The sequence below is a fragment of the Oncorhynchus masou genome, chromosome 1 (genome assembly GCF_036934945.1).
Source record: "Oncorhynchus masou masou isolate Uvic2021 chromosome 1, UVic_Omas_1.1, whole genome shotgun sequence".
Taxonomy (NCBI): domain Eukaryota; kingdom Metazoa; phylum Chordata; class Actinopteri; order Salmoniformes; family Salmonidae; genus Oncorhynchus; species Oncorhynchus masou.
Genome location: NC_088212.1, coordinates 17,913,015 through 17,937,390, shown reverse-complemented (window position 1 = coordinate 17,937,390; position 24,376 = coordinate 17,913,015). Strand labels below are relative to the sequence as shown.

General features: G+C 41.3%; 1 protein-coding gene across 3 annotated transcripts; it reads left to right on the top strand.

Annotated features, from left to right (window-relative positions):
- The first annotated feature begins 557 nt into the window (after positions 1-557).
- LOC135522531 (formin-binding protein 1-like) lies at positions 558-24,025 on the top strand. 3 transcript variants are annotated; one of them, XM_064948920.1, is made up of 17 exons: positions 558-776; positions 2,191-2,306; positions 5,210-5,266; positions 6,102-6,249; positions 7,466-7,528; positions 7,613-7,717; positions 10,423-10,437; positions 14,740-14,868; positions 15,216-15,362; positions 16,166-16,354; positions 17,536-17,718; positions 18,125-18,139; positions 18,923-19,032; positions 19,137-19,269; positions 19,617-19,744; positions 20,125-20,261; positions 20,638-24,025. In XM_064948920.1, exons 1-17 carry the CDS (start codon positions 747-749, stop codon positions 20,814-20,816), a joined length of 1,884 nt encoding a protein of 627 aa, XP_064804992.1. In that variant the 5' UTR covers positions 558-746; the 3' UTR covers positions 20,817-24,025. The 3 variants fall into 3 exon arrangements, with proteins under 3 accessions (XP_064804992.1, XP_064805081.1, XP_064805162.1); XM_064949009.1 differs by lacking the exons at positions 17,536-17,718; positions 18,125-18,139; XM_064949090.1 differs by lacking the exons at positions 10,423-10,437; positions 17,536-17,718; positions 18,125-18,139.
- The last annotated feature ends 351 nt before the right edge of the window (positions 24,026-24,376 follow it).

Genomic DNA, 24,376 nt, shown 5'->3' with positions numbered 1-24,376 from the left:
GTCTTTGCTCTGACATGCACTGTCAACTGTGAGATCTTATATAGACAGATCTGTGCCTTTCCAAATCATGTCCAATCAATTGAATTTACCACAGGTGGACTCCAATGAAGTTGTAGAAACATCTCAATGATGATCAATGGAAATAGGATGCACCTGAGCTCAATTTCGAGTCTCATAGCAAAGGATCTAAAAACGTATGTATGTGTTTTTTATTAATTTGCTAAACATTCTAAAAACCTGTTTTCGGTCTGTCATTATGGGGTATTGTGTGTAGATTGAGTAAAAATGTAATTTAATCATTTTAAGAATAAGGATGTAACATAATAAAATGTGGAAAAGGGAAGGGGTCATTTCCCGAATGCACTGTGGTAGGCTATGGGTTGAATAGTTTCACGTTGAAATAATATTCACAGTTTAAATAACAAATATTCACCGTTTTGAGTATCACAACGTCTATCCATTCATTATACATCACAACCACCGCTCTATACTACCGGTGAGCAGCAGCTAGGAGAGATTCCCCAGTGAAGCGCGCGGCCGCGTGCTGTTATCGGGCTACACGGATGGGTGCCCCACATGTAGGAGCAAAAATCAACCCGATATCTGACGGCAAATCACCATTTTTAATGACTGGATGTGTCGGTGAAAAGCTTCACAAACCTTTGTACTCAGATATAGTTCTGAACAATACCATTGGGCGCATGCTTAGAAATCGTGGATAATTTGGTAGAAATTGCTCTGAGACCATGAGTTGCAGATGGGGGACGGAGCTGTGGGTACGTAGAACTGCGTAAATATTTCCGTTAGTGAAGCTCGTTCTTGCTTTTATCTGATGGTCAACCTTATGATCAGTTGAGGTACTAAGTATTTGTGCATGTCTTTACAACAAAGTAACGAGGGAGCATAACGCTCACGCTGCTTCTCTGCGCGTGCATGCAGGCTTCATTATCGGAGGTATAGGCTAGTAACTGGCGGATTCTATACTGGTCGACTGTTGCGCTGTTGGCTACAGAATCGGGTTTTAGTCACGGTGATGGATATACTTATTTCTTATGAACCTCAATATCTATCCCCCATGTTGTCCACGTGTAAAGCTAGAGTTGCTTACACTATAATTCCCTATTAACCTATTATAATCACTAAGAAGCCATTGCAAATAGGGTTCATACCACTGGTCTATACTCTGCAGATACAGTAGCTACAGCTACATAGTAGCGACTCTGGCAACATGTTTCATTTGTAACCTTGTAGCTAGCGCATTATTGTAGGCAACGCATTTGGGAATGTGTTTCTTCCCAGTTGTCTGTCTCATTTCACCTTATTATAATAAGTATGATAATAATAATAAGAATAATCAATCAAATGGCTATTGGCACTCTAGAACAGCGAACACGACGTTTTTGTGCTCACAAAAGGCAAATCTCGTAGAGGGTGAAGTCCAACATAACGAATTCGATATTTGCAACGATTGTTTTCTTTTGAAAAATGAAATCTAGCCTATAGTTCAATAGGATTGCTCTTTTATTTTACTGAGTTGTTTAGATGTGGCAGCCTACGCGTGTGCACAAATAGCGTGTGCACAAATAGGCTATTGAATGCATTGCATAGATGCAAAAGTAACCCGCCACCACATTGTTCATTTGAGTGCATAACATATAATACATATCCCACCGCACTGACTGAACGAAAATAGTCCTATTATGTTCACAATTTGCCTCCTGTATCTTATGTTGTAGGCCTACATACAGTTGTAGCTGTACAACAGCAGAAAGTAAAGTAGCAGCAGAATTACAGACCTAGTGTTGCAACAAAGACTGCTGTACACTATCCCTCTCTAAATTAACCATAATAGCTCATTGCTAATCATTTTTCATAAACATTGTCTCAAGCCTGCAAAATAAAATAATGTTCTTTAGGAAGAAAAGCCACTGAGATAATTTACCAGACACTCTGGAGCGATTTACATGAGCAATTATAGTTAAGTGCCATGCTCACATCGGCAGTAATGTCACCTAGGGGATTCGAACCGGCAGCCTTTCGAATACTGGACCAACGCTCTTAACTACTAGGCTACATGCCGCTTCAGAGCCAGTCTTGCCAGGGCTAGCTATTTTTTGTGAGTTTTAGAATTAACTTATTGCTTTGTTTTATAATTTATTCTCATTTTAATTTCTCTTACTTTTCTTACAGGACCAGTTTGACAACTTGGAAAAACACACCCACTGGGGCATTGAGTTTGTGGAGAAGTATACAAAATTTGTCAAAGAGAGATCTGAAATTGAAATCAGCTATGCAAAGCAAATCAGGTAAGGGCTGGGAAAACATTATCCTCATCACTCCCCATTTTGATACTATCTGTCTCTCATGGCGGAGGCGTGACCGCTTGAGTACAGGACTACTAAAACATGTTTTGGTATGTTTCGTTGATTTGAGTAACTTTGATAAAACACTACAGAGCCTGTATCACCAATGTCATCTATGTCATGTTACAATCAAGTGCAATGTCACAAGGTAATGCTCACAAAGGTGACACCATTTTTTGATAAACTTTTCTGACATGCATACACCAGGCCAACAGGGCCCAGTGGTACAGTAATGTTACGTTGCGCTAGTCCATCACTGCTCATTACAATGTTGTAGTTGAAAGAGAATGCCTTTTCAATAAAGGGCACAAATAAAGGTATACATATCAGCCCACTTCAAAGTGATGTTCTAAATTCAGAGGTGAATTTAGAACACATAATGGTGGTAGTTTATGTAACAACAAAGTGAGATGGATTAGAAACAGATACTAGTCTTTAACTCGATGCAACCAGAAGTGTAGGTAGCATAGGTAACACAATACCATGGTTACTAGGTTATCCATAGCAATGACCCACATTTGTTATCCTGCAATGGTCTTGGGAGCTTCCCACTTTATAATATGGGAGTACTTGCCAGACAGTGATAGTCTCTGACAGAGTCGTCCCCGGGGACAGTGGATGAGTTGCATCGCTGTCTGCCGTTCACTCACCAAGGAATACACACCAGCAAATTCCTGCATGCATCAACCAACATTAACCTTGTATCTGGAGAACATTATAAGGTGTTTTCTGTGCCTCAGCAATAGTGCTGCAATCAGCTCTGAACTGGATTGTCCTATGGGTGTGTTTTGTTCTCTAGCCAGTATCACTAATGACACCATTTTAGATTGCATATGAGGTGTCTTGTTAAATTGTGACTTTTCAACAACAACCATAATAGATTTGAATTCTTTTACAAATGTTGATTGTACAGTTGGTAGTATATTGATTTTGGAAACCATAGACTAAACACATCAGAATATGGACAGCACGGATTGGACACTGAATGGAGGAATTAAGCCTTTATAAATTAGGCAAAAAGTCCCAAAAGAAAAGCAGGGGTTTGAACTGGCCTGAGAAGACAGACTAGGGTCTTATGAGTCATTTTATTTCCAAAGGGTTAACGTGAATCTGGGCGTATGGAATTTCCATCATGTGCTGTTGTGTCAGGATCCAGATTTGTCATGTGGCTGCAAGCAGACAAAAAGGTGGCTGGCACGTCTGGCAATCTGCTTAGCAACACATAAGAATAGATGGTCTGGAGCAGAGCACAGTGAGTGGAGGCTACCAGTGATTCATGGGGAGAAATGTATTCTGGAATTCTTGCCCCTGTGTCACTTCATGGTAGCCTCTGTATCTGCTTCCGATAGTCCACTCGGAAGATGCATATTATATTACATGATGTGAAATATCTTACATTTTTCTTTTGAACCATAAGTGTCATTGTACAGATTAGAGGTCGACTGATTAATCAGAATGGCCTATTAATTAGGGCCGATTTCAAATTTTCATAACAATCGGAAATCGGTATTTTTGGGCGCCGATTTGCCGATTTAAAAAAAATATATATATATATTTTTTATACCTTTATTTAACTAGGCAAGTCAGTTAAGAACACATTCTTATTTTCAATGATTGCCTAGGAACGGTGGGTTAACTGCCTCGTTCAGGGGTAGAACGACAGATTTTCACCTTGTCAGCTCGGGGGACTAATCTTGCAACCTTACAGTTAACTCAATAACGACCTGCCTCTCTCTAGTTGCACTCCACAAGGAGACTGCCTGTTACGCGAATGCAGTAAGCCAAGGTAAGTTGCTAGCTAGCATTAAACTTATCTTGTAAAAAACAATCAATCATAATCACTAGTTAACTACACATGGTCGATGATATTACTAGATATTATCTAGCGTGTCCTGCGTTGGTATAGAGGGAAATAGTCCTATAATTCCTATAATAACTACAACCTAAAACTTCTTACCTGGGAATATTGAAGACTCATGTTAAAAGGAACCACCAGCTTTCATATGTTCTCATGTTCTGAGTAAGGAACTGAAACGTTAGCTTTCTTACATAGCACATATTGCACTTTTACTTTCTTCTCCAACACTTTGTTTTTCCATTATTTACTTGAGGCTAAATTGATTTTATTGATGTATTATATCAAGTTAAAATAAGTGTTCATTCAGTATTGTTGTAATTGTCATTATTACAAAAAAAACAACAATTGTTTGATTAAATCGCTATCGGCTTTTTTGGTCCTCCAATAATCGGTATCGGTATCGGCGTTGAAACATCATAATCGGTCGACCCCTAGTACAGATAGTATGATGATATTTCAAGATTAATCTTGCACACACAGTTGTGCTTTCACAGGAAGGCTCTATCCCCAGTCGGATTAATAATCCTGAGTTTCACATTGAAGCTAAGGGATGACTTCCCCTCTCATGCTGCTCTTTCTTGCCCAATCACGCTGTTGTTCATAGAGATCAGTACATATGAGACCCAGATGCAGAGGTACACAGAGGATAACCTGTCACTTGTCAGGATCAAAATTCTAGTTGCCCATTAAATATATTAGTAGGCCTCTGGATTACCCCTCTCTGTTAGGGGTCACCATAAAGCAGGATTTAGCACTGTGAGTGACCTTCTCCTGAGGCTTAGGCAGGTGGCTGTCACTCCGCTAAAGGCCCATCCATTCATCAGCAGATTTTGACATCCTGTCACTGGGCGTCCCTTCCCCATGAGTACACAAATATACTATATTTTTGTTTACATGTGTCCCTCTGTATCTCTCCACAGTGACCCCATTTACAGTGTATTGAATGTTTTCTACACTTGTACTGAATTTTGTTTCCATTCCGTAACAGAAATCTATCGAAAAAATATCAGCCCAAGAAAAACTCAAGAGAGGAAGATGAATACAAGTGAGTGAAATGTAAATGCATCAAGGATTAATGTCCACTATATCAGGTTGACCGTGCACATTAATGTGACTATTCTTTTTGTGATGAATTCATGAAGTCATGTAATTAATTAGCTGATTTCCCATCTCCACTCGTTACCGGCTGGTAGTGGGTAAAAATAGCTATTTCAGATTAACATGGCTAGACTTTCATGGCTTGCTGTGAAACACTCCATATCTGCCCTGTAGGTTACTGTGTAGCTAAAGCCAAGGTTATTTCCAGATGGATACATTTTTTTCATCAATAAGTTATCCTTTGTTGTATGTGCTAAACAGTTGGACAATTCCAAGACTGAGAGAAAATTAGAGTGATTTCTTAAGGCAAGGGAGGAAGCCTTTGAAGAAAGTAGTGCCAGATGAGGGCGGAAGGGCTATACGGACTCTCATGATGCTTAAACCGACTAGCCACCCTTAACCCTGACCCTAATCCTTACCCTAACCGTGACCTAATTTTAACCAATTCTGAAGTGAAATATCGGTTTAAGCATCAGGGGTGTCCATATAACCTTTTCCAAATGAGGGTGTTATCCGTGTCTTATTTCCCCTCCTTAATCACAAAAACCCTGTCAAAATAATTTTGAATATTATATAGTCCATAATATACAGTAATTATAAATGTTTTCTCATCATATTATATGACCAAATATATTCCTCTCTGATAGTGGAATGTGCTGATAATCTTCTGTAAAAGTATGACATTAATATTTCTCAGGATGTATAATAATAAAGCTGTCGTGATTTAAATGTGAAAAAAGTTTTTAAACACATTTCGTGATCACATCTCGTCTTGTTACCAGGTACACGTCCTGTCGGGCCTTCCTGATGACCCTGAACGAGCTGAACGACTATGCGGGACAACACGAGGTCATGGCTGAGGATCTCACCACTCACATCATCTGCGAGCTGACACGATACATCCAGGAGTTAAAAGCAGAGAGGAAATCGGTAAAACATCACTTTTCCTTCAGACATGACTTGAACTCTCCCAGATCGTGATCATTGGCAGCTCAACCATTTTGTAGTGAGGCTATCCAGAGATTATGGATGTCACATGATCTGAACCAAACCAGCCAATCCTGGGTCAACCACTGCATGGTGCTTTGGAAAACGTAACAATCAGATCAACAAATGTGCAAAATTAATTGCTGGAGCTGATACAAAAATGCTATTATGTCATTGGTGTGTCCGACACAGCCAGGGATCAAGCTGATAATCTGTCATGGTGTTGATCATCATTTTACACCAGCCCATCCAGTAAATCCCGGGGGTAGAACTGGGTCAAGTATCCAGGTCAAGGGATTGGGAGCAGGTTGACCCTAGTGTCCCCACCCATACATAGTAGCCTCCACTGCTGATAAGTGGACCAGGCCTTTGTCTGGAGCTGGGTGGCTGGAACTGATATGACATGGGGGGAGGGGTGTGTATGATGAAAGCAATGTATAGCACACACACTTTTGTAAAGCTTTGGTTTTGGCCTCTTGTCTGACCGCATGTCTTTGACCATGGCTCAGCTCAGAGCGAGAGTTAGTCCTTTTTAGTTTTTTGAAACCAGCTTATTTCAGGCCTGCCATTCCTGTTGCATTATTTTGATTTTCTAACCTGTAGTAAAGGTAGATTTGATCGATAGCTCACTTCGACATGTGTTTTTTTCATTTATAAAATTCCCAACTAGAACATGGCGTAGTTAAATGAGGTCCTGATTCCAGGCATTGAACATTAGCTTTAAAAGCCACACCAATGGTTTACGTCTCCTGTCATTTAAATTCAACTCGCAACAAAAGCAGAGGTTTTGAGCCTTCGGTGAGATTCCGTAAGGGCCCTTGGAGGTGGTTGTATATGCTGTGAGGAGCATTACATTAGTCAAGAATAAACACATCAGCAAATCTCTTTAGGCAGTTTAGTTTTGGCTCAGTAGTTTTGATTCCATGGAATGACTAAGGAGTAGATGTGTCTTTTTGGTGGGGATGTTATGTGCTTGTAGTCTACAGTGCGTAGCTCTTCCATTCACCATAAGGAGTGTCATAAGATATTTCATAAGAGATTTAGATGTCTCTTGACTGTCTAGTTCTAGATACTAAACTGTTCAGGGTTCAAACCACAAATGATTCTACTGCTGTTTATGCGCCTTTTAACAGATTAACATATACAATTATTTTTGTAGCATTTCCATGATGGCCGCAGAGCTCAGCAACACATTGAGAATTCTTGGAAACAACTAGAATCCGTAAGTGTCCTCCTGCGGTAGGAGTAATTGAAGAGATACATGACTGAACCATTCCAACTTGACATGCGAATTGTTTCTTTTCAGAGTAAACGGAGATTTGAGAGAGACTGTAAGGAGGCGGATAGAGCCCAGCAGTACTTCGACAAGATAGATGCTGACATCAACGTGACTAAAGCAGACGTCGAAAAGGTAAGTTATAGACTGACGTAGAAATGTTCACTCCTACACACAATTGACTTGAGCTCATCACGTGTGTGTGTGTGTGTGTGTGTGTGAGAATGTGTGTGAGAATGTGCAGCTACTCTTAGTCGCCACTCCACTCCTACTCATAAAGCTGTGAACATGGTTTGCGTGGCAACAGCTGCACTGACAAGAGAATGCTGTGGCCCTCTTGGAAGTAGGGTAGGAGCCAAATATGAATCACTGCTGGTAGACAATGGTGTAGTGCTTCATGGCGCTCCAGCAATGGGCTTTTTTCATTGTTCGCTCTATACTCTATTCCTCAGATGCTATCCAAGCCGTGTTACTGTACCAGTGCAATGCCTATTCCAAAAAAACATCACTATTATTTCAGTACTGATTAGATAACGGTGCTAATTCACTATTGATTGCAAAAAAACAGTTTACCATGTCTATCAGGTATCTGATCTGCCAACGTAGAAACAAAGCTAGCTCAATGTACAGTAGTGGCAACAGAATTGAGTTTAAACAGCCACTGCTAATTCCAGTTAACATAAACCACCACTAACCAAAAGTCAATGGTAGGGATGGGGGCAAATGTGCAGTGTTAAAAACATTTAGCCAAATCACCTGTAACTTTAAACCAAGTCAAAGAGTTGATTTCAGTTGATTTTGCCATGACATTGTTGCCTACAACTGTACAAAGATGCAAACAGTTTGCAAACCTCCTCAGGCGCTATTGACACCACACAGTGAAATGTACCACCTAAATGTACAAGTCAATCATCTCAGAAAGCTAACATGGACTAACCAAACAGAATAAGTTATCATTAAACGTTAATATACATTTTCGTGTCATTTACTGTTGTACAAAGTCACCTTCCCTATGAAATTAGTTGAAAACCCTACAAGCAATGCCATATTCAAAGTATAAAAACCTATATTCCACATTAGGTACCAGTCAAAAGTTTGGACACACCTACTAATTCAAGGTTTTTTCTTTATTTGTACTATTTTCTACATTGTAGAATAATAGTGAAGACATCAAAACTATGAAATAACACATATGGAATCATGTAGTAACCAAAAAAATATTAAACAAATCAAAATATACTTTAGATTATTCAGAGTAGCCACCCTTTGTCTTTGACAGCTTTGCACACTCCTGGCATTCTCTCAACCAGTTTCATGAGGTGGTCACCTGGAATGCATTTCAATTAATAGGTGTGGCTTGTAAAAAGTTGTAGAATTTCTTTCCTTCTTAATGCCTTTCAGCCAATCAGTTATTTTGTGACAAGGTAGGGTGGTATACAGAAGCCCTATTTGGTAAAAGATCAAGTCCATATTATGGCAAGAACAGCTCAAATAAGCAAAGACAAATGACAGTCCATCATTACTTTAAGACATGAAGGTCAGTCAATCCAGAAATTGTCAAGAACTTTGAATGTTCCTTCAAGTGCAGTCGCAAAAACCATCAAGCGCTATGATGAAACTGGCTCTCATGTGGAACACCACAGGAAAGGAAGACCCAGACTTACCTCTGCTGCAAAGGATAAGTTCATTAGAGTTAACTGCACCTCAGATTGCAGCCCAAATATATGCTTCACAGAGTTTAAGTAACAGACATATCTCAACATCAGCTGTTCGGTGGAGACTGCGTGAATCAATCCTTCATAGTGGAATTGCTGCAAAGAAACCACTACTAAAGGACACCAATAATAAGAAGAGACATGCTTATCCCAAGAAATACGAGCAATGGATATTAGATCAGTGGAAATCTGTCCTTTGGTCTACTGAGTCCAAATTTGAGATTTTCGGTTCCAGCCGCCGTGTCTTTGTGAGACGCAGAGTAGGTGAACGAATGATCATCGCATGTGTGGTTCCCACCGTGACGCATGGAGGAGGAAGTGTGATGGTGTGGGGGTGCTTTGCTGGTGACACTGTCAGTGATTTATTTAGAATTCAAGGCACACTTAACCAGCATGGCTACCACAGCACTCTGCAGCGATACGCCATCCCATCTGGTTTGCGCTTAGTGGGACTGTCATTTGTTTTTCAACAGGACAATGACCCAAAATACACCTCCAGGCTGTGTAAGGGCTATTTGACCAAGGAGAGTGATGGAGTGCTGCATCAGATGAACTGGCCTCCACAATCACCCGAACTCAACCCAATTGAGATGGTTTGGGATGAGTTGGACCTCAGGGTAAAGGAAAAGCAGTCAACAGTGATCAGCATAATATACAGTCCAACTCATCCCAAACCATCTCAATGTGTAGGAACTCATTCAAGACTTTTGGAAAAGCATTCCTCATGAAGCTGTTTGAGAGAATGCAAAGAGTGTGCAAAGCTGTCATCAAGGCAAAGGGTGGCTAATTTGAAGAATCTCAAATAGAAAATATAGTTTGATTTGTTTAACACTTTTTTGGTTACTACATGATTCCAGATGTGTTATTTCATTGTTTTGATGTCTTCACTATTATTCTACAATGTAGAAAATAGTAAATATAAAGAAAAACCCTTGAATGAGTAGGTGTGGCCAAAATGTTGACTGCTACTGTAGTTCAAGCCTTTTTGCAGTCTAGATGTTCATTAGTAGTTCATTCAGTACATTACTAATAAATTAATACAACTTTCACATAATTAGGACATCTAAAACCTGTCTGTAGTGCTCTGAAACTAACTCTGTTTTTGTTTTCCATCACGTCTTATAGCGGTGCTATCTCAAGGTAGGTTTACCAGGCGTCTGTATGTCTCTAAGGATCTGTCTCTATGTTCAATGTACACCCGTAGACATACACTACATGGCCAAAAGTATGTGGGGACCCCTGCTTGTTGAGCATCTCAATCCAAAATCATGGGCATTAATATTAGAGGTCGACCGATTAATCGGAATGGCCGATTAATTAGGGTCGATTTAAACTTTTCATAACAATCGGAAATCGGTATTTTTGGGCGCCAATGTTTTTTAATTTTTATATGTATATTTTTTTATACCTTTATTTAACTAGGCAAGTCAGTTAAGAACACATTCTTATTTTTAATGAAGGCCTAGGAACGGTGGGTTAACTGCCTCGTTCAGGGGCAGAACGACAGATTTTCACCTTGTCAGCTCGGGGGATCCCATCTTGCAACCTTACAGTTAACGAGTCCAATGCAATAACGACCTGCCTCTCTCTCGTTGCACTCCACAAGGAGACTGCCTGTTACGCGAATGCAGTAAGCCAAGGTAAGTTGCTAGCTAACATTAAACATATCTTATTAAAAACAATCAATCATAATCACTAGTTAACTACACATGGTTGATGATATTACTAGATATTGTCTAGCGTGTCCTGCGTTGCATATAATCTGACTGAGCATACAAGCATACAAGTATCTAAGTATCTGACTGAGCGGTGGTAGGCAGAAGCAGGCGCGTAAACATTCATTCAAACAGCACTTTTGTGTGTTTTGCCAACAGCTCTTTGTTGTGCGTCAAGCATTGCGCAGTTTCTGACTTCAAGCCTATCAACTCCCGAGATGAGGCTGGTGTAACCGAGGTGAAATGGCTAGCTAGTTAGCGCACGCTAATAGCGTTTCAAACGTCACTCGCTCTCGCTTCAAACGTCGCTCGCTTCTTTTAGTTGTTCCCCTTGCTCTGCATGGGTAACAATGCTTCGATGGTTGCTGTTGTTGTTGTGTTGCTGGTTCGAGCCCAGGGAGGAGCGAGGAGAGGGACGGAAGCTATACTGTTACACTGGCAATACTAAAGTGCCTATAAGAACATCTAATAGTCAAAGGTTAATGAAATACAAATAGTACAGAGGGAAATAGTCCTATAATTCCTATAATAACTACAATATAAAACGTCTTATCTGGGAATATTGAAGACTCATGTTAAAAGGAACCACCAGATTTCATATGTTCTCATGTTCTGAGCAAGGAACTGAAACGTTAGCTTTCTTACATAGCACATATTGCACTTTTACTTTCTTCTCCAACACTTTGTTTTTGCATTATTTAAACCAAATTGAACATGTTTCATTATTTACTTGAGGCTAAATTGATTTTATTGCTGTATTATATTAAGTTAAAATAAGTGTTCATTCAGTATTGTTGTAATTGTCATTATTACAAATAAAGGGAAAAAAATCGGCCGATTAATCGGCATCGGATTTTTTGGGTCCTCCAATAATCGGTATCGGTATCGCGTTGAAAAATCATAATCGGTCGACCTCTAATTAATATGGAGTTGGTCCCCCCTTTGCTGCTATAACAGCCTCCACTCTTCTTGGAAAACTTTCCTCTAGATGTTGAAACATTGCTGTGGTGACCAGGTTCCATTCAGCCACGAGCAATAATGAAGTCGGGCACTTATGTTGGTCAATTAGTCCTGGCTCGCAGTCGGCGTTCCAATTCATCCCAAAAGTGTTTGATGGGGTTGAGGTCAGGGCTCTGTGCAGGCCAGTCAAGTTCTTCCACACCGATCTCAACAAACCATTTCTGTATGGACCTCCCTTTGTGCACAGGAGCATTCTCATGCTGAAACAGGAAAGGGCTTTCCACAAACTGTTGCCACAAAGTTAGAAGCACAGAATTGTCTAGAATGTCATTGTATGCTGTAGCGTTAAGATGTCCCTTCACTGGAACTAAGGGGCCTAACCCAAACCATTGAAAACAGCCTCAGGCCATTATTCCTTCTCCACCAAACTTTCCAGTTTTTATTTTTATTTATCCGTTATTTTACCAGGTAAGTTGACTGATAACACGTTCTCATTTGCAGCAACGACCTGGGGAATAGTTACAGGGGAGAGGAGGGGGATTAATGAGCCAATTGTAAACTGGGGATTATTAGGTGACCGTGATGGTTTGAGGGCCAGATTGGGAATTTAGCCAGGACACCGGGGTTAACAACCCTACTCTTACGATAAGTGCCATGGGATCTTTAATGACCTCAGAGAGTCACGACACCCATTTAACGTCCCATCCGAAAGACGGCACCCTACACAGGGCAGTGTCCCCAATCACTGCCCTGGAGCATTGGGATATTTTTTTAGACCAGAGGAAAGAGTACCTCCTACTGGCCCTCCAACACCACTTCCAGCAGCATCTGGTCTCCCATCCAGGAACTGACCAGGACCAACCCTGCTTAGCTTCAGGATGCAGGGTGGTATGCTGCTGGCACTATGCATTCAGGCAGGTAGTGTTCTCCTGGCATCACCACAACCAGATTTGTCCTTCGGACTGCCAGATGGTGAAGTGTGATTCATCACACCAAAGAACGCGTTTGCACTGCTCCAAAGTCCAATGGTGGCGAGCTTTACACCACTCCAGCCGATGCTTGGTATTGTGCTTGGTGATCCTAGGCTTGTGTGCGGCTGCTCGGCCGTGGAAACCCATTACGTGAATCGCCCGACAAACAGTTCTTGCTTCCAGGGGCAGTTTGGAACTCAGTAGTGAGTGTTGCAACTGAGGGCAGACAATTTCTACACGCTATGTGCTTCAGCACTTGGCGGTCCTGTTCTGTGAGTTTGTGTGGTTTGTCACTTCGCAGCTGAGCTGTTGTTGCTCCTAGACGTTTCCACTTCACAATAACAGCTCTTCCAATTGGCCGAGGCAGCACATTTGACTGACTGACGTTTTGGAAAGTGGCATCCTATCACCTTGCCACGTTGAAAGTCACTGAGCTCTTCGGTATAGGCATTTTACTGCCAATGTTTGAGATTGCATGTTTGTGTGCTCGATTTTATACACATGTAAGCAATGGCTGTGGCTGAAATAGCCGAAGGGTGTCCACATACTTTTGTATATATAGTGTACTATTGCTGGTTTCACTCGGAACGTAATTTCAAAATAAGATCTCCAAAGACTTGGAAGGGACACAGTTATGAATTGGAATGGGTATTTAAAGTAAGAAACTGCTGTGGTTAGTTAGTGGGTGCATTATTCCTAAATGGTAATTGAATGACACTACAGTGAATAGACTCATCTATAAACATATTCATATCGAAACACAAATTACATGCATAATTGTTTAGATTGCAAGGTATAATGTCATGCATACAAAATGTTTTGTTTGACTAATCTGAGTCCTGTTATGCTATGGATACAGTCCTCAACGGTCTGCTGAAACAACATCCAGATCCTGTCCTGTCAGTGTACAGTTTGTCTGTGTTCATACTGTATCTTTGTGGAGTATGTGCATGCTAAATTAACCTGTTTTCTTTTGTTGTTGTTGTTTGTTATGGTCAATGTTTCCTTCGTCTCGTCATCATAAACATTAAATGTGAATTGAGGAGCTGCATTACATGACATTAACTAATGTTCTTGACTTCCTGGCATGGTGAAATACACATTCTTGACACTATAGGGGAGGCCCACGCCCAGCAAAGTAACACCGCATAGTTCAGCTTTGAAACACATACTAACCCTCAGGTCATCATTTGTATAACTCTACTATGCTTTACTATATCCACTATCAACACTCCTCTCTCCCTCCAAGAGGAAAGGAAAGCCACTGAATTCTCGTTTCCTGCCACTAATGTATCTATGGCCTAAGCGCTTCCCTTAGCCGTGTTTCCTTGTCTTGTTCAAAGTGGCAGAGCCATATGAAATATTCAATGACACTGTTAATATCCTGAAATGTCAGGTGCATAAATGTAACTGTAATAAGAGGATAAGGGTGGGTTGGTTCTACTCTCTCGTGATCATTTGATGAAAACATTTATTTTGGGGGTGAATAAAGTCTCTACACTGTATACAGTCTTAGGCCACCCTTGGCTATTTTTTTTACAACATGCTGTGGACCATAACGACAGTGGTACTTATATGTGTGGTTTTGAGATTTGTGTTGTTTTTGTGCTTTAACTCAAGCATACTATATGTCTGTATGGAGATTTCAGTTCAATATTATCCACATTCTGTTTATCATTTTTTAAATATTGACTTTGCTTTGTTCAGTGTTATGCGTGTTAACACACAATGTACTCCCACTTGTTGGCGTACGTGCAAATCTTTAAACGCTCTCTGAACTCCCTCTCGGTATACAGGCCAGACAGCAGGCCCAGATGAAACACCAAGTGGCAGAGGACAGCAAGACTGAATACCTCACCTTCCTGCAGAAGTTCAACAAAGAGCAGAATGCACATTATCATACCCTCATACCTCACATCTTTCAGGTAGTTCACCTCACTCACAGTACAGGTTGATTGTAAGCGCTTCGGGGAGAAACTCATTGCATTCACCAGTGCTCAGTGCTTGACTTGGGCGGGAGCTCACTGGAGCTCCTCAACATCTCTACTGCTTGAGCAACTGCACCTCATAGAGGATTTGCTCAAAACTATTATGGAGCTCCTGCACCAATACATCAACAGTACAGGCACCCAAAATGAGTACCGGCACCTATTTCAGTCCAAGTAAAGTACTGCCAGTACTCACATCCACCCTGTTCACAATATAACTGATTTGTATGCGTTTTGCAACTCACAATTCTATTTTTAATCTAAGAATGTCTTCTTTACTGCAGAAACTACAGGAGATGGAAGAAAAACGTATAGAGAGAGTGGGAGAGTCTATGAAGACTTACGCAGAGGTCGATCGGAAAGTGCTACCTATTGTTGGCAAATGTTTAGATGGTATGACCAAGGCAGCAGAATCCATAGAGCCAAAAATGGTTAGTAGGGCTACTGCATGTTTATAACATGGTTCTTGTTATGTACAGTCATTTTACATAGTGACAAACTGCCAGGAAAGTGCATAGTAAAATCAGTTCTACATTTCAGTGACATCATTTGACTGGATTTCTATATAAAAGAGCGGAGAGAATATTATTGCAGTTGTTCGTGGTTCTATTTGCTGAAGCGGTAAAGGGTTAGCAGCCCACTAAATATAGGAGGAGAAGATCAATTATTTACACCATCAAAACGCTGACTTTGGTGCTTCTTTAATGGCTGTCCCACTTTCACATGAATGAAATGTGATTGTTGCTAAAGTCAACACAGGTGTCGTAACCGATAGTGACCAGTTTTATTCTATATCTCAAAGGAATCCAGTTTTGGGGCAGTTGTTGACATATACGTTTACCTATGATAAAAAAAATACAAATAAATACAGTAGCGTGAACTCAGTTTTACTATGTATCTGAGATCAGTGTTGGTCTAGGATCAGCCCCCCAACCCCCATTAATTTATTATAGCGAAGATAAAACTCATCCTAGATCAGCCCTTGTACTTTAAAATGCTTTCTGTGGTTTGTTTGAAGAGGCATGGCTTTGCTGTAATTGTGTCTCCCTGCGCCAGATAAGAGTTTAAAATGCCGTAGTTTTGAAGTCGGCTTCCTTGAGGAATACTTGTACTTCAAAGTGCAAATGAGTTTCTGCAATTTGGTTCATTTTGGTGCCCTCAAGCTGAAATGCATTTGGTAAATATTCATAATATTCTGTCTGTTATACATTAATGAACTCACAATCCCCAACAGGACACCAAGCATGTGGTGGAATCCTACAAGTCTGGCTTCGAGCCACCCGGCGACGTAGAGGTTGAGGACTATAGTCTGTCTATGAGGCGGACAGTGTCAGAGTCCAGCTATCTAAACTCACAAGGGGAGAGCAAGCCCAGCCGCAGCAACAGCAGGGGAAAACTGTGGCCTTTCATCAAGAGAAACAAGGTAAGGATAACACAATCAGTCCACAAGAATGTCCTCAACCTACTGTACTAGCCAGGGCCGCGTTCAGCAGGGCACCACGCTGTGGAAGGTTCAGGCACAAATACATGTTGACGAACACACGCACATCTCTGACATGAAGAATAAGGAATCCTGTCCACTCTCATCATTGAACGCGGCCCTGGTGTCTGACTCAACGCGGCCCTGGTGTCTGACTCAACGCGGCCCTGGTGTCTGACTCAACGCGGGCCTGGTGTCTGACTCAACGCGGCACTGGTGTCTGACTCAACGCGGCCCTGGTGTCTGACTCAACGCGGGCCTGGTGTCTGACTCAACGCGGGCCTGGTGTCTGACTCAACGGGGCCTGGTGTCTGACTCAACGCGGCCCTGGTGTCTGACTCAACGCGGGCCTGGTGTCTGACTCAACGCGGCCCTGGTGTCTGACTCAACGCGGGCCTGGTGTCTGACTCAACGCGGCCCTGGTGTCTTACTCAACGTGGGCCTGGTGTCTGACTCAACGCGGGCCTGGTGTCTGACTCAACACGGGCCTGGTGTCTGACTCAACGCGGGCCTGGTGTCTGACTCAACGCGGCCCTGGTGTCTGACTCAACGCGGGCCTGGTGTCTGACTCAACGCGGGCCTGGTGTCTGACTCAACGCGGGCCTGGTGTCTGACTCAACGCGGCCCTGGTGTCTGACTCAACGCGTGCCTGGTGTCTGACTCAACGCGGGCCTGGTGTCTGACTCAACGCGGGCCTGGTGTCTGACTCAACGCGGGCCTGGTGTCTGACTCAACGCGGGCCTGGTGTCTGACTCAACGCGGGCCTGGTGTCTGACTCAACGCGGGCCTGGTGTCTGACTCAACGCGGGCCTGGTGTCTGACTCAACGCGGGCCTGGTGTCTGACTCAACGCGGGCCTGGTGTCTGACTCAACGCGGGCCTGGTGTCCGACTGGACTGCAGAAGGATTATTTTTTTTCTAATATGAAATAAATGCTTGTTGGAAACACTATTTATCTAAATGTTTAACTTGGACTGGACACAGTGTCTGAACCGCTGCCGTATTAAGTGTTGGTAACCATATTCTTTGTTGTTCTTCCATCATTTCATTATTTTTGGTGTTACTATTCCTGATTTTGTTCTGATATTGTTTTGTTCCATACCACTCCATGACCCTTACCCATAGCTTATGTCTTTGTTAGCTTCCCCACGCCAACCACCCCCTCCCCCCCCTACCTCCCCATCACCTGCTGCCGTGCACAACGGCCCCCAGTCTCCCCAGCAACCCAGTGAGCCCCTCTCCCACCGCCTCAACGAGTTCATGACCTCCAAACATAAAATGCAATGCTTAAGGAGTCTGAAGCGTGGGGTAAGTTGATTGTGTACAGGGAGATTGACTCTGTGCTTATGACATTGACGTGGTGCCTATGGGCTACTGATAGTGGCTCCTACTGTTGCTCGTTCCCTTTAAATGGCATCTGACCTGGCCTATCACCTACAGACAATCGTATGGAAGTTGTGTTTATTCTGGCACTGTGTCCAAATTTCCACTTTACGATTGGTGTGTGTGTGTCATGTGGTTTAAGATTTGTTTATACTGTAGGTGGACAAAATGCTGCAAATGGCAAATTAACTGTTCAGACTGACATGCCATGTACCTTAATATCCACAACCCTTCATTGCTGCTTGTACAGTGTCATACTTCCGTCTCAAAGTTTCAAGCGTATGTTGACATTGTGTCTTTTTCGTCCCATTGTCTCCCCTCACTTGGAAAGCTTTCTCTCAAGCTGGTAAGCACTACTGTTTTCATAACTCTTCAGATGGTTGATGATTGTGATTTTGTAATGCACACATTACAAATGCAATCTACATCACTATAGATGAATCTAAAGGGTGTACTTTCAACTAAATATGCTCATCTCAGATCTCATTGTTGCTGACAACGATAAAGTGCAGTGAAAAACTATTTGCCCCCTTTCAGAATTTTCTCTATTTTTGCATATGCTTGACACTGAATGTTATCAGATCTTCAACCAAAACCCAATAATAAATAAAGGGCTCCTGAGTTTAAAAATAACAACAACAAAAAGTATACTTATTTGATTTATTTAGTTAAAGTCATGCAATGCCAAATTGCAATGCCAAAACATTATTGCCCCCTTACACTCTAACTGGTTGTGCCACCTTTAGCTGCAATGACTGCAGCCAAATGCTTCCCGTAGTTGTTGATCAGTCTCTCACGTCACTGTGGAGAAATGGTGGCCACTCTTCCATGCAGAACTGCTGTAACTCTGACATTTATCGGTTTTCAAGTATGTTAATTATTGTGTTCTTCTTTGTTCACTCAGGTTCCCTTGAACTAATATTAGGTTTTGGTTGAAGATCTGATAACATTCAGTATAGAAAATGTGCAGAAGTAGAGAAAATTAGAAAAGGGCCAAAAACCTTTATCTACCTTCACAGCAAGGTAGATAAAGACAGTAAACATATATAAAAGTCACTGCTCCATGGCGTTAGGCTTCTTTTAGTAGGAGGATGTCTGAGTGTTTATTTGGTGGTTTGTTTTTTCATAGGGTTCTGGCCCTGAAGATTGTAGTCACCTGCCTCCTGAACAGAGGAGGAAAAAGCTCCAGGCCAAAATCAATGACATCAACAAGGAAATACAAAAAGAGATGGATCAGAGGTAGAGTACATGTGTGAAAGTCCAATTGTGAATCTAGATAAGGAGTTTTAAACAAACTAAAAACGGGAACAATTCTTCAATATGGATGTATGAATGCGTTGTAGGGATGCTCTGTCTAAAATGAAGGAAGTGTACATAAAGAACCCACACATGGGGGACGCCAACAGTGTGGACCCACGATTAGAGGAGATCTGCCAAAATACTGACAAGTTACAACTGGATGCAAGGAAATATGAAGTAAGTTGAAATGTTACAAAGGATCCATGTCGATGCATGTTAGATATTTTATGTTTGCCAGAGTATGACGACTCCAGACCACACACTAAGATCTGGGCTTGAATCCTGTGTTCCTGAGTCTTTCACTCCTGACTTTCCCTTCATTTTCCCACGCCGATCCAAAATAAAGAAGAAGGGAGTGGTGTTCCACACGCTAGTTCATGTATGTCCGTATTCTTATCTTTTATTGTGGGTGTTGCATTGTCGAGAAGGTGAGCATTTTGTTGGACGATGAATAAACCTTGAAGTGTATCATCAAGTGCAAATCAAGTATTGTTGAGTCTAAACCTTTTGATGTTTGTCTGCAGGGCTGGCTGGTAGAGGTGGAGACCAGGTTAACAGAGAAGAGTGACAAACACAGACCACCAAGTGGATTGTACAACTCCCAGACTACTACACCAGTGAACAACAACTGTGCACATGTCAACCGCGAGAGGTAGAACCTATGTGCCCCTTACTATATCTCAGAAACAGTGGCAGACGGGGAAAAAACACAACCAAACCTCGCACTAGCTAGCTAACAATGTCTGTCACAAGAGATTACCATATGTTTTGACTAAAACTTGTTTGTGGGCTTGTTGCACATGATCTATTATGCTCTAAATATAACTGACAAGGACTGTCAATTGACTCAATGTATACATATTAATACTGCTTTAAATGTATGAGTTTATGGATTTGACAAATCTCACCAGGGCTTTATGTGTAACCTTGACTGATATATTTGGGTTTGCACCAGTGGAGGCCGGTGACTTGAAAAATGACACATATAGTATCCATGTTGTTGGTCTTTAATGTTGCTCTTCATGTTGTTAGCCCGGACGGAAGCTACACAGAGGATCATAGCACAGAGCATCACCTCAAATCTCGGAGCACCGACTTTGATGACGACTTTGATTACGAGGACCCACTCCCCACTATCGGAACCTGCAAATCACTCTACCCTTTCGAAGGTATGCCCAAGGCCCCTTCTGGAAATGTGTGTTGTTGTTGTTAGATTGGGGTGTTGATGTATTTTTCAGAACAGATGTCTCACCAGGGTCAAATAACAGGGAAGCGGCTTCTTCCGTCATGTTAAAAAAAAGGTCTGCAAAGAGGATTTAAATCATCGGGGCATATTCAGAAATGTAAACTTTATATCATTACATAGGTTATTGTTAAATGATTGCAAATGAACTTGGTGCTTTGCATCACCCTGCGAGAGTTTTTCACATTAACGATCTACTGTTGGTGCAGCATAGGCATTTTGGATGTGATTAACATTTTAACACAGTTAGCTGCAAAATAACAGTAACTTGCTGTTTTCTCTTTCCTGTTTCCCCTTCTCAGGTCAGAATGAAGGCACCATTTCCATGACCGAGGGGGAGCTGCTGTATGTCATCGAGGAGGATAAGGGTGACGGGTGGACGCGGGTGCGCAGGAACGAGGATGAAGAAGGATACGTACCCACATCTTACATCAAGGTCTTTTTCGACACAAATGCCAAAGGTGCTATGACATACATATAATTGTCATTGTTTGAGAGAGGGGAAATGGGTGGACCAGCAAAAAAAAATATCCTGACATTTCAAACCCCCTGAACTCTGGTGTTTCAGAAATATCACAGAATCATTTGAGACGGAACTCTCAGAACAACGGACTATATTTACATTTATACTTGGGCTTTTTACGTTCCACCATTTTGCACCCGTTGAAACTAATTTTGGAGAAGTGTTTGTTTGTGTGTATGAAGACGTGTGGATGTGATAAGTTGTCAGAACCAAGTTAAGTTGTCTCGACCCCACTGTCGATATCAGCTACACCTTGCTTCTAGCACTAATAATAATAACTAATGTCAATTTATTGATTTATTTGACCAACAAAATACAGTTTCTCATATTAGAGAGCATTGCATCTAAACATATCAATTCCTATTTTGAATAGTTATTATTGCATGCCTAAAGGGAGACTCGTTATGCCCTGCCAGCCTGCACTGCATATCAGCTACGCCTTGCTTCTAGCACTAATAATAATAACCAATGTCAATTTATTGATTTATTTGACCAACAAAATACGGTTTCCCATATTAGAGAGCATTGCATCTAAACATATCAATTCCTATTTGGAATAGCTATTATTGCATGCCTAAAGGGAGGCTCGTTATGCTCTGCCAGCCTCCACTGCATTGAATTAACAGTACATCGCAAATCTGCACTTGAGCAACCATCATTGGCAGGAGATTACTGAGAGATTGCCTCTCTGCTTCACAAATGAAATCAGTTGTTGCATGTGGCATGTTTCAAAGAGGACATGCCTGTTTACACAGTAAAGGTAAAGAACATGGCTTGCATGTTATCTTGATTAGGATGGTACAGACTAGTAACATATTCTCTTCTACAAACTGTTGTTGACTCTCCTCCAAAATCTGACAAAGGGGCTTCATTGAAGCGCCTAAATGACTGAATGTTGTGCTAGGTTTACAGTGGTGTTCTCGACAGACAAACGTTCATTTCATTCTGAGACACATGGTAACGCACCCAACACCATTCTATCATTGGCATGTGATTAATATATATATATTTTTTTAGAATGAATAATATATCCCTGCTTTGCTTTTTTTATTTGATACGGAGTTGTTCTGCATGCTTGAGCCAATTGATAAGTCAAAGTAAGTCAAATCCGATGAATAAACATAGTATTGCAACCAGGTGATATTCCTCTGTTTGGAAAATGATTAACACATGTAGCCTCAAGTTTCCGGTATGTTGATTTGCCATTGACGGTCAGAAAACTGCTCTCGTGCAGCATAGACTCAACTCTAGGGAAACGTAATCTGCCACAATCATTTTCAGAATGTGAAGGAATGTCATGGAATGACTTTCCTCGTGTCTTGATGCATCACCTCTAACATGTCGTGTCATTTTTGTTTGTTTGCTTTTTTTGTTTGCTTTTTTTCTTATTGCAGATTCCTAAAAGTCTTTGGCTCGCACAGGGATGGCAGGGCACAGGTCTGCGCCCTCCTCTTAAAACTGTAGTCAGAGAGACGACAGACTAAAGGGACAAGTTGCAAGGCAGTCCAGTTTGCGACCCAGTACAGGAATCCATTGTGGTGTTCTGTTGAATGGAGCAAAAACAACACACATTGCGGGGCAACCACCATTTCTAGTCATTTTCCTATTGATTGTTTCTGCAAGCTTGCTTGTTGTTTTTCTAACTGCAGATGAGTATGTTCATGTTGTGGCTGCTTGCTATTCTACTGTACCTTGAGCCCAGGGGCGGTACCTGTTTAAGGGGAGGGGGGAGTCTGAGACGGCCTTGTTATATATTGACTATTCCAAACCTGCCTTCAAGCTATCATCACAACAAACACTACAACTTAGGAAAATACCCATGGAAAACACCACTACACTTGGGCTGGAATTCAATTGCTTAATCCCCATGGAAAAGCCACTGTGTCTGCGCCACAAAAAAAACATGTTTACAGTCATGTCAATTAGATAAAACAGTCCAAGTCTTTCTTAGCACTGGAACAATGTTGCTGATGTTCCAGGGGAATTCAATTCCAGCTCTTATTCAACACAGTAATGCCTCACGATTACTGTACACACCCATGTTTCTATTTTGGGGTATATAGGTTATATACCGATCATAATTAAATTACACCGATTGTTGGCTTGCAACAAATCTGCACAAATTTGTTTTGGCACCAATTTTACTTTTGAGTTTTAGTTGGAAACTTTGACAAATGAGTGCATTGTGTTATAGTCTAACTCAAGCACTCAGTGCAGGTCTACTGGTAAGCATACAATCTGAGCGGAGATGACGGATCTCTCATTTTGCTTTCTCCTATTGCCTTTCAATATGAGTGACAGCTGCTCTCTCTGGCTACACCGCCATACATGCAGTAACTATGGTGATTGTCTCACAACTCTTTGTCCGTCTCTCACACTTTGTTTTTCCTTTTCTCTCACTTTCTGGCTACTTGTGGTGGCGGAATCTACTCTTCGGTTGGCGCTGTGTTTCTCTACGCATGCTCGCCCTGTCATGCCTGTGCCAGTCCTATAGGGAGTCTGACTATCTATTACGTTAACTCAGCACTTATGGGGTCCTACCTCGTTCCTTTCTTACCCTGTGTTTGTGCCTGTGGTTTTGTCATTTTAACAAAACGTGTTTGTGATTTCTTTTGTCAATGCAAGCATGACCATTTTACTTCCTCAAGGAATTATTGATATGTCCATGCAGTTTTGCCATCTTCCAGAGACACTGACAGTTTCATATCTCACTTCTGTTTTAAAGCTTATTTTCACTGAAGTTAATCTGGGAGCTGCAGCTCTTTGCTGATTACCAACCCAAACTGACAAATGGCAGTATTTGTATGTCTACTGATAGAGATGCATATTACCGAACTGAAGTTTCAGTGTATTCTAGAAGTATTTTGTGCTTTGAAATCACTGTGTACTGTTCCTTATACTGTACTTAACTGGTGTGAAAGCAAGGTTTGTTTCTTGACTGTTGACATTAATGATGTAATTATATACTCTGGTGTGCGATATGTGATAACTTATATGCTAAAGCTTGGAATCATGTTTATTTATTTTATAGTCAAATAATGGCAGTTTTATTTATTTTGAGGAGAATAATACCTCTGTTCCACGTTGGGATTTGTTTCACCTAGAAATGTTTTCTGAAATCTAATATACTATGTTGGAGTTTGGAAATAAATTACACTATGAAATGGAAATAAGGGATGTATTATATTCTTTAGATAAGCCTGATGAATGATGAATACATACCGTTTACATTAGATTGGAGTCATTAAACTCGTTTTTAAATCACTCCACAAATTTCTTGTTAACAAACTATAGTTTTGGCAAGTCGGTTAGGACATCTACAATGTGCATGAAACAAGTAATTTTTCCAACAATTGTTTACAGACAGATTATTTCACTTATAATTCACTGTATCACAATTCCAGTGGGTAAGAAGTTTACATACACTAAGCTGACTGTGCCTTTAAACAGCTTGGAAGATTCCAGAAAATGATGTCATGGTTTTAGAAGTTTCTTATAGGCTAATTGACATCATTTGA